The sequence below is a fragment of the Bidens hawaiensis genome, unplaced genomic scaffold, assembly GCF_021521415.1.
Source record: "Bidens hawaiensis isolate Kalapana, Puna unplaced genomic scaffold, B.hawaiensis_p1.1 tig00005780_1, whole genome shotgun sequence".
Taxonomy (NCBI): Eukaryota; Viridiplantae; Streptophyta; class Magnoliopsida; order Asterales; family Asteraceae; genus Bidens; species Bidens hawaiensis.
Genome location: NW_027491379.1, coordinates 1084521 through 1096418, shown reverse-complemented (window position 1 = coordinate 1096418; position 11898 = coordinate 1084521). Strand labels below are relative to the sequence as shown.

Here is an 11898-nt window from a genome sequence, read left to right as displayed (position 1 = left end):
TGACTCGAACCCGGCCCAACTAAACTACCCCATTACTTGAGATCGGCCCAACCAGCCTCATTAACTTAAGAACGGGAATTAAGTCTAGCCCTTACTATGTTTTCAACAATATCAAATTATCAATCATTATTTGAAACTATACATAGATGCCAATATTAAAATGAAGAAAATAAAATAAAGATACAGGTTCCAAGTTTCGGACAACTTATGCTAACCTATTTATGTATAAATGGTTAACATAGTTGCTACTTTGTGAATTGTTGAGGTAAATTTTACTTGGATGATATTATACTATGCACTTTAATATTGCAATTATTTGATGATTCTTCAAATAGTCAATCAGATAAAACTCAGATGACACAAAAATTAGTATAATGATTTAGAACGAACTTTGAACCAGAGTATAGACCAAAAGTGACGAGTAGTTCGTATAAGTGGGATTAGGCTAGGACTGAAAACTGTCAAATACAATTATCCATTTTGAAATTCAAATGTAATTATATAACCCGTGGTTGGACTTAGGATCTATTCGTTACGAAATATGAAAATTTACTTTTTAATGAATTTTTTAATAAGTAGCTCGACTCCAGTCAGAGGTTGCCTTCCCTAGCTTGGACCTACTATTAGGGATGTTATCCCCAGACCCCGTCAAGGGACGTTGCTCCTATGGATATTATGTTTCACACTGATCGACACAGCAATCTAATTACAATAAGTTATCTAACAACTTAAGGAATATGCAGTCTTATGTAGATTTTGACCAGGCTCAAGCATAAACACCATTATGAATTATATGTCGTGTTTTCGACTGATTACAATGGTTTTTATGAACATGACATTAGTTAATTAGGGAATGGAATTGGTCATTTGCTAGACCTTAACTTACTATAAGCTCATTCTTTAAATAAAAATAGAGAAAAATGATTGGTGTAATATATTACAAGAATTGGTGTCCGTATGACTTGTGAATTGATCCAAGATACGTAAGTACAATAACCAAAAGACAAGGATGAACTTGGTCTACGTTCACCCACTAATGTTGTTAGTTGTAACTGATTTTGAGTGGTCCTAAACTGATTCATCCTTAAACAATTTATGGTCATTAATAGGTTTGACTATTTCAAAAGAAAAAAAAATGATTTCTGTTTGTTTGTTTGTTTTTTTTTTTTCACGCAAAAACTCTTAAATTCTTGCACGATTAAATCCATCTATAAGGTATAAGTTGGATATTTCTGTTATTAGTTAAACCTTTAGAAACGATTAAGTTTTATTTAACAGAAATTAAAACATAGCACAGCGATATTAAACACACTGACGGGTCATTGCTTAGTTATAATTTTAATATTATCAAGTCATTTTTCACTAATTGGATTTATTTGATACCGAAAGGAAATCTAAATAAAAACTTTATTCACGTTAAAATATGTGAAGTGTACGCTAATTTAAGTTTTGGTTTGTTAGTAGCTGATGAGTTAGTAGGATCCGAAACTGATTATTGGTAGAAATTTGTTATCGGTAGGAACCGATAATGAATAGAAAGCGTATCTCGCTAGCAAATGTTATCGGCAACAAATATGTTGTCCATTGCAACTACAATAAGTAGTAACATATGCTATAAGCAACAAATGCAATAAGAATTAACTTGGCCATGTAATAACCAAGGGGGTGTTTGAGATTCCTTATTTTTACCTCCTTATAACTTATCAATTTTTGTAAGTTAAAAAGGTGTTTGGGTAGTGTGACTTTTTTAACTTTTCAAAAAAGGAAAAAAGAGTTTTGATAAGTTTAGAAAAGTGTAACTTATCAAAAACTCCTTATTTAAGTCAAAAGAAGGTGTAAATAAGGAATCTCAAACATGGCCTAAGTTATTATTGATAGAGTTATTTTTTATGGTAATCAAATAGCATTCAATCTCTTTAAGACCATAGGGTATACTCTAACTTATCTTAAATCCATAAAAGCACAACATCATTTGTTTTTCTCTCTTTCACTCCATCTCACCCAAAGGAAATTGTTTAATCCTTTTAACTTCATCTCACTCATATTAATTGTTAATTTAATACATTGCTATTTGCCTTTCAACCCGTTAAAAGCATAATCCAAGACCCATTTTTAACAAATTAACACAAGTGAGGAGTGGTTTAATCCATCTTTAAAGTGTCAGGTCATTTTAACATATGTTAGGGTTAGAGTATACTCCATGGCTTAATTGCCAACAAAGATACTTTCTTATGGAATGTGTATTGCTTTAACTAAAGTGTTGTGTTGGTTTTCCAAAAACAAGTCTTTGGTCTAATATCAAAATATTTCTTACATGTTCATGTTACTCTTTAGATTAATCGACTTAAATTTCTTGATTATTTTCAAAATATTTCAATATGATATCGTGCCATAGTATGAGCTAGTCACCAACCAACAGGTTATGGGCTCAACTCTCAAGTCTAATAATAGAAAAATTGTAAACTTAGCTTCTTTTAATTACGATTTGTAGACCTCATATTCAAAGGCGGAACTTCTTTATATATGGCCATCAGTTTTAATGATTTTGACTAAGAGCCTTTTTAATATCTATATTTAAGGTACATAGCTTCTCTCTCTTTCTTTCTTGATCCACGGGCCAGCTTCATTTTTCCTCGCTTCCATCTTTAAGCCTCATAGCTTCTCTCTCTTTCTTTCTTGATCCACGGGCCAGCTGTTACGACCATATTCCCCCAACAAGGTCGTCACCGTCATTTGTTGTCGGGTCTCATTTGGAAACCCTAGGTAGCGATGATGGTCTGATGATCTTTTAGTGGAGACAGTCAGAAGTGGGTGGTTTTGGAAACCCTAGGTGGTGTCGACACGGCGAGGGTCCGTTAGTGGTGGTGTTTTGTGACACACCCCATCTGGGTTTTAGGCACCATTTCTGGCCGTAGTTTATTGTGGTGGGGGAGCTGGTGGCTGACCTACTATGGCCTAACTTTTGCCACTTCCTTTACGATAATCTGCTCCGGTGGGTTTTCACGGAAATTAAGAATCTTGGAATTAGGGTTTCATAGTGTTTGTGTGTTGGAAGTTAAGAATCTTGAAATTGGGAAACTGGGTGTTGTGTTGTCTAGCTCGATTCGTTATATCTCGGTGTTCTCCCGGTTTTGATAAACGAGGGTTTCTTGTAACCTGGCTGCCGTTGAGCTGTATCTACCTTCATCATCTTCACGGTATACTCGTTCCTTTCTCACTATTATTATTATTATTATTAGTATTATTATTCTTATTATTATTATTATCATTGGAACATACGTGATCCGGATCTTTGGAGTTTATTTTCATTTTAAGATCTCTTGACTATTATTGTTATTGCTACACACTATTATTATTATTATTAGTTTTTGTTACTATTATTATTATTATTATTGATTTGGTGTTCTATTGCTTGTGTTTGTGTGTTTAGTTGCAACCATAGAGCGTAGGAACCATGACTATTACTTGAGACCATGTCCTGAAACGAGGGGTGTAGGAAAGAGTAAAGATAGGGAGCGTATATTGCGTTTGGCTTCTTGGAATGTAGGAACATTAAATGGTAAGTTGCTAGAATTGGTAGATGTGCTTAAAAGACGTAGGGTTCAGATAGCATGCCTCCAGGAGACTAAGTGGAAAGGACATAGAGGGACTGAGTGTAATGGGTATAAGTTGTGGTACTCGGGGTCTGATGGAGCTAGGAATGGAGTGGGGTTTCTAGTGGCTAAGGAAATACACACTAGTGTGGTGGAGGTGATAAGACATAATGACAGGATTATGGTGTTGAAATTAGTACTAGGAGAGGAAGTAGTGGCAGTAGTCTCCGCCTACGCGCCCCATGTAGGCCTAGGGGATCAGGAAAAGAGAGAATTTTGGGATTGCCTAGACGCAGTGGTAGGGGGCATACCTAGGGGGGAGAGGATTTGCATAGGAGGTGATTTTAATGGACACATTGGTAAGGCTAACGATGGTTTTCAAGCCGTACATGGGGGTTTCGGTTTTGGTGATAGGAATGAGACCGGAACAGATCTTCTAGAGTTTGTGGTGGCACATGACCTAGGTATTATAAATTCTTAATTTAGGAAACAAGATTCTCATTTAATCACTTTTAGCAGTGGCGGACGCGACACGCAAATTGACTACCTTTTGATGAGGCAAGGAGACCGACGTTGGTGGAAGGACTGCAAAGTCATACCTGGGGAGGCAGTTGTGACTCAACATCGACTACTAGTGACAGATATAGCCTTCAGAAATAAGCTGACTGTTCGAGAGAAGAAAGGTACACCGAGAATTCGATGGGGAAATTTGAAGGACGAAAATCTCCTACTGTTTAAGAATAAACTCATGCTGCATACGCGGGCTCGACTAAATGGGGACTCAACTCATAAATGGGAAGCTATGGAGACAAAGATCATCCAAGTAGCAAAGGAGACTCTCGGGGTCACAACAGGAAAGACAAGTGGGCATAAGGAGTCTTGGTGGTGGAATGACACAGTGCAAGACAAGATAAGGGACAAACAAGGATGTTTTAGGGAGCTAATGAGGTGCACGAATGAGGAGGAGCGAGTGGAATTGAGGGCCAACTACAAAACGGCCAAGATAGAGGCGAAGAAGGCAGTGGCGGAAGCAAAGAAGGCGGCCTTTAAACGGATGTATGAAGGTCTAGAAACAAAAGAGGGGGAACATGCTATGTTTAAGATTGCCAAAGCCAGGGAGCGTAGAAGGCAAGATCTAGGACCGGTGAAGTTCATAAAGGATACAGATGGGCATGTACTGGTCAAGGAGCAGGACATCAAGCTAAGATGGCAAACCTACTTCCACAATTTTTTTAACAATGGGAGAGCTTTCCAAGAAGAACATGACAACACAAACTTTCAACGACAACAATCGAATAACTGCTACTGCCGACGGATCACACGAGAAGAGGTGAAGGATGCACTTAGGAGGATGGGAAGGTCTAAGGCGGTTGGCCCAGACAACATACCCATCGAGGTGTGGAAGTGTCTAGGGGAGGAAGGAGTCATGTGGTTAACTACTTTGTTCAATAGTATTCTCAAATCAGGTAAGATGCCAGACCAGTGGAGGAGCAGCGTTGTAGTTCCTATCTATAAGAACAAAGGAGACGCCCAATGTTGTGGTAACTACCGAGGAATCAACTACTAAGTCATACTATGGAGCTATGGGAAAGAGTGATTGAGGGTAGACTTAGACGAGAAACTCAGGTTACGGTCAACCAATTTGGCTTCATGCCGGGGCGTTCCACCACAGAGGCAATACACCTTCTAAGAAGATTAATGGAAAAGTATAGGGAGAAGAAGCGTGATCTACACATGGTGTTTATTGACCTAGAAAAGGCCTACGACAGTGTGCCACGACAGGTGCTCTGGGAGTGCTTGGAGGGTAGAAGAGTGCCCAGGAAATACATAGAGATAATTATGGATATGTATACCAGGAGTGAAACAAGTGTCCGTGCGCCAGTGATGGATACTGATTTCTTTCCTGTAGAGGTAGGTCTTCACCAGGGGTCAGCGTTGAGCCCATTTCTTTTTGCAGTAGTCTTGGATGAGTTGTCAAAGTCGATTCAGGGGACTCTCCCGTGGTGCATGATGTTCGCAGACGATATTGTGTTACTTGCTGAGAAAAAACAAGATCTAAACATGAGGCTTGAGGAGTGGCGAACAACCTTAGAGACAAAAGGTTTAAAGATTAGCCGATCTAAGACGGAGTACCTCCACTGTGATTTTGGTGGGATAAACGACAATGAAGACGCACAGATCACAATTGAAGGGCAGGTGGTCCCGCAGGTAACGAAGTTCAAGTATTTAGGATCATTTGTACAGAGCGATAGGGAATTAGATAGTGATGTCACCCACCGAGTTCAGGTAGGATGGTGTAGATGGAAAGCAGCCACAGGTATATTGTGCGACAAGAGTTTCCCGACTAAACTGAAGGGAAAATTCTATAGGGTGGCAGTTAGACCTGCAATGCTATATGGAACAGAGTGTTGGGCCATCAAGAAGGCACAAGTGCGGAAGATGGTGGTAGCAGAAATGAGAATGCTACGTTGGATGTGTGGGCACACAAGGCTAGACCGAATAAGAAACGTTGTGTTTCGCGAGAGATTAGGGGTGGCGAACATAGCAGACAAGATAAGAGAGTGGAGATTGAGATGGTTTGGACATGTAAAGAGAAGACAGACGACGAATCCTGTTAGATCCGTAGAAAACATTACTATAGAGGGGAGGAGGGGTAGAGGACGACCGAAATTGACTTGGGATGAGAGGATTAGGCATGATTTGATAGACCTAAACCTCTCCGAGGACATGGTTGAGGATAGGAATTCGTGGAGAAGTAGAATTAAAGTTAATGATTTTTAGAGAGAATTGAATACCTTAGGGCTTAGACTTAACTTATTTAGGTCGCATACCATAATGGTATTTCCCTTACATATATTATTATTATAATTATTATTAGCTTTTATATAGCTGTTAAACTGTGATCTTATTATTAATATTATTATAATTAGTAGTAGTTTGTATATAACTGTTAACTTTGATTTCCTTTATTTTGCTTCATACACATGTACTTAGAGCCGAGGGTCTCTCTGGAAGCCACCTCTTCATTCCTTTGGATGGAGGTACGGTGTGCCTACATCCCACCCTCCCCAGACCCTACTTATAGCTTTGCTGTCGATGGGATTTTACTGGGCATGATTGATTGATTGATTGATTGATTGATTGATTTAAGGTACATCTCTTGTACAGTTATATAACAACTTTTAGACCATATATATCTTTTATTATTTTGTATGTTGGAAAATTGTATCAAACAACACGGTATGGTTATTTTATGGTGAATTATCGTGACTCTTTCAGTATTATTAACTCAAACGGAAATGTAAACCACGGAATTATAATACCCTATTAATTTACTTATACTAAATTCAAAACTTAAACCAACTATGACTCAAAACACTTTTAAACATATCCTAATAAAAAAAATAAGCATACTAACTTTAAGCAACTAATAAAACTTAAATAACTGACTAACTCAAATTCTAATATTTTTAAACTTTATCAAGATTAACCCTTCATTAGATAGTATTAACTCGTTTGACGATTCATTAGCCGGTTCAACCGTTGATACTGACAATCCTTTCCTTCTTAGACCATTTGGTGTACTCGTTTTGCACCCTGATTTCATTTGACGTGGATAGATGGCAGCGCAAGTACATTACTTAGTCCTTGACAATCCCATGTAATCAAGGAATGTCGTTAAGGAAGCGTGAGAGAGCTCATAGTTGTGTATGGTGCTTATATACTTATACCTTTTGTTTTAATTAACTTTTCGCTCTTTTTTATACTCAATATTATTGGTTCCCTTTAAGTGAAAACTACATCCAATAGTAAGTTTTCCATAAATGTTACAAGACTTTGTAGTATGGGGGTATCAAGGTGTTCAAAAGAAATTTATTCTCGTAATGTTAAGGGTTCAAGTTTTATGAAGAACATATACGTGTATTTAGTAATAAGAATGTAAGATTAAAGAAGACGTGTGAGTTGGCAGGTAAATAGAAAATAATAATAAATTCAAAATTTCTTTTTCCTCTAAGTTGTTCAGTTTAAATTATGTATATATATGATTGAATATCAGAATATGCAGGCTAGCAGTGTGGTATAGTTGTTATTCGATTTTGCCAGTGTGGACGGGAATTTCAAGTTGCACTTAGAATCACGAACGAGTATAAAGATTCATCCTCTCCTGCATATTAATTAAGGCAAGACGGATTGCCCTAATTCCTTTTACTTTTAAAAGACAAATACTCATTTTCCTGCTGAAGCTTCAACACATTGAGAACCTCATCTTACTATGTCGAGAGTAACGCTTGCCTACTTGTACAAATTACATCCTCAACCCTTGTAACGGATATTTTGATATTAAAAAGAATCAACTGTCTAATTAAAATTATTGTTGTCTCTTGAAGATGTCGACATTTTGTTTATAAATTATTAAAATGTGTCATTTTGAAAAGGAAACAATACATATTATAGTACTAAGGATTGATGATAGTTACATTAATCCAGAAAAAGGTGAGTACTTGTCTGCTAAACTGTAATCTAGTCCCAAAGACACTGGAACACCAACGATTATGTTTCTAATGATGTTTCATACACACACGTCACAATGTTCTTCATTACCTTATGTTAGCCTCCACCTTGTGTACATCACCAAAACAAATATTATTTAACCAAGTTTTTCTACTTACTTTCTTATTATTATAAAAATTTATAATATACATACATGTATAAAAATTTTATTTACAGAAGCCGTCATGACTTATGACTTATGACACAAGTACCTAAATTTACAATCCCACAACAAAACATAAAATATTGAAAGGAGAATAACAACAAAACAAAAACCACTTGATTCTTGTCCTTTTTGGATGGTTGCCAATTTGCTTCTATAAATGCCTTGATATAGAGTGATGATAATTGATATCCCTTTCATATTTATATCATCATTAATTCTTTTGGATAACTTTGCACTTCAATTGCAAATAATTTAATTTTACCTTTTCTTTGTTATAAAAAAGGTAAAAGTGAAAAAAAATTATACTCTAGCTATTGCCAAATACTCTTTTCACACTTTAATAATCAAAATAAAACTACACTTTTCTTCATGTCATACTACTAGTCGATCGGTTCAAATATACTTAACCGAATTATGTTTCTGATTTGCCTGGTTATAATTTATAAGATTAGCTGTTTTGAAGAAGTAATACTTGGTGGAAGCTTTTGCAATGACATCCCGATGACTCTATAACAATTCAGAAACGATATAATCTTCCATGACAACAAGATTATAAGAGAAACACTATTGTAAAGTATTCGTTTTTGTGGTTTATCAATACAAATCGTTTAGCTAACACTAGTTAAGTGGAGTGACTTTTGGACCCTCTAATGCATTTGTAATTCTTTTTAGTAAGTTTCTTGCTAATCACCGTTTTTTAAGTTTTTATTTATATTATCCGTTTAGAACTAAATTAATTAGACTTGAGGTCTGAGGAGGTGCATGTACACCGTACATGACTACATGTGGTCATTTTAGTTTTTGTTTAAGCAAACTTAAACATATTATATTATAAATATTTATTTTACATGGAGTATATACATCCAAAATAATATCAAAATACACATACACTAAAACAAACCCTTCCAAAACATAATAAAGAAAAGCCAAAGTCACTAACTTGATTTGCACTGTCTATTTTCCTTCATTATTATTATTATTATTATTATTATTATTTTGTTTTTTTATGGTTTCAACATATTATGCATTTCTAGACCTCACCATGAAGTGTGGTGGACCTAGGTCTTGATCGCAAGGTAACACAAAGTGGGTTAGCCATTTCACAAGATAACTTCAACACTTCTGACAAGTCAACATCGTACCCATCACATCTCTCAAACACAATCTCTTGCAACAATGATGCCACCCAAAAGCTCACCGTAGCTAGCCCAAGGCTCTTCCCGGGGCAACTTCTTCGACCCGATCCAAATGGAGCCAATCTCATATCTGATCCCATAACCGACATATCCATTAACCCTTCCGTTTCATCCAAGAACCTTTCTGGTCGAAACTCTTGTGGCTGGCTCCAGATTTCTGGGTCCCGGGATATGGCCCACATGTTCACCATTGCAGTCGTCCCAGCTGGTACCTAGATAGAATCAAATAAAGAAAGGCTCGATCAAATCAAGCACACATCATCATTCGGTTATACTGGTATTAATATCGGTATCAACTAACCACAAGTTCATTACACTAGTTACATCATTGATCCTCGATCTTTACAATTTTACATTCTCAGTCCTTGACCATATTTTATTTATTTATTTATTATTATTATTATTATTATTATTATTATTACTACTACTAATTTTTTGAATGACAAATGTTACACATCTAACTCACTCCTAAATTACACAAAATGTTACTTTTAGCTTGGGACTGAATTACAGATCTATCATGTAAGCTAGTCCCACAATATTCTGCAACATACCTGATGCCCGTCGATTATTGTGTCTGTGATAGCTAGACGAGCCCATGACAATAGCGGCCCTGGAGGGTGTAACCTAAGAACTTCTTTCACCACGGCCGATAGATAAACCAAACTCGCGATGTCAGCTTCCGTCACCGCACGTGACCTCCCCACGACACGGTCTAGTTCATGTTGAACCTTTGTTTGAACATCAGGATGAAGCACTAGTCTTGCTAAGATCCACTCTATTAACACTGCCACCGTGTCGGTTCCTCGGAATATCATTTCCTGTTTGAATAATAATAATAATAATAATAATAATAATTTTATTTAAAAACATTAAAGATACTAAATATGGCAATGATAATGGAACAAGTCAAAGCATATCTACCTTACCTAAATGATCATGTCTTCTCTCTTAATTATTTCCAAAAAGGTTTTCTTTGTATTTTCTCATAATATATTTTAGGATTATTTGTTTATTACTGGTTAAATAAGCACTTTTAAGAGGAATAATTAGTTTTCTTTGTTTTTATTCTTCGTTATTATATTATTGTTTGTTGTTCTAAGGTAAGGTATTCAAATACCAAAAATACATGTTATTTGTCCTTATTTGCAAGGCATGTGACCTGAGTTAACGAAAAATACTAACTGAGTGAGGGTCAAAGGATAAACCATGTAATATTTGGAAACATAAAGTACAAATTATGTTACTTTTAAAGATAAAGGATAACCACTTAAATTTGATATAAACATAAAGGACAATTTTTGTAGTTCTGTAACTTGTTATTTGTTATGATGTATTTATCCTAGAAAATCTAATTATAATTAGAAGAAAAATATTGTTTGCTTACCCAAAGAACCGCGATCATGTCCGGTTCGGATAACTTGTCGGGGCCTTCAAGCGATAGCAAGACGTCGGTGAAGTCACCGATATCCTTAGAAGGTTGAGCTCGGTGTTCATTGATGATCTGTTTGACGAACTGGTTAACTTGAGGAACAAGTTTGGAGCAACGGGACCGAACCCCTTGGTGATCGAAATCGGTTAACCATGGAAGATGGTCAGTCCAATTAAGCACACCCAAAAGCTCATACCCTTCATCCACAAGCTTCTTAAGCTCAACCGAACCACCATCGTTCGAGTCCACTCTATACTTCAATCCAAACACGGACCACATCATGTTACATAACGAACCTCGCTTTAAAACATCACGAACCGTTACGGACAACGTTGTTTTCCTTTGTTCATGTAACATATCCTTCATTTGAGACGAAATAACCATCCTTTGACTCTCGGACACCTTAATCTGCTTTGGACAGAAAAGATGAGTAGCGGCTATTCGTCGTAACGTTCGCCAATAAACCCCATAGGGTGCGAACCCGATAGCACGGTTAAACATTAAACTATAAGCCGACTCTTTAACAGGCCGGTCAGCAAAAACGGAACTGTTGAGAATCTCCTTAGCTACATCAGGGTTGCACGTGACAACCACTCGTGTCTCGCCCAAGCTGAACGCCATGAGGCGACGGGCGTGACACGAGTTTGCGGCAGCAGAGATTTTCCGGTGCGCTAGACTGGACATAATCTGCATGCTGCCGATGAAAGGGAGGCCTCTAGGGCCAGGGATGGTGGATTTGAACCTAGGGCTCGACCAGGCTGGACCGCCTGGTCGAGCCCATTGGAATAAGATCTTAATATAACAAGCTAGTGTAAAGATAGTGAGAAATAGAAAGAAGTTGATGGAAGTGCATTTAGATTTGGAAGCAAGTGCAAAAAGCCATAGAGCATCTATGTGTGTGGTCATGAGTGTGAGTTTGCGTGTGTTTTTTCTTATGTTGTTTGGTGATTGAAAACTTAT

General features: G+C 36.9%; 1 protein-coding gene across 1 annotated transcript; it reads right to left on the bottom strand.

Moving 5' to 3' along the window:
* Positions 1–9286: 9286 nt before the first annotated feature.
* On the bottom strand, positions 9287–11898 carry LOC143630726 (cytochrome P450 78A9-like). Its single transcript, XM_077099655.1, has 3 exons — positions 10894–11898; positions 10061–10327; positions 9287–9718 (listed from the first exon to the last, which is right to left on the bottom strand). Exons 1-3 carry the CDS (start codon positions 11842–11844, stop codon positions 9341–9343), a joined length of 1596 nt encoding a protein of 531 aa, XP_076955770.1. The 5' UTR covers positions 11845–11898; the 3' UTR covers positions 9287–9340.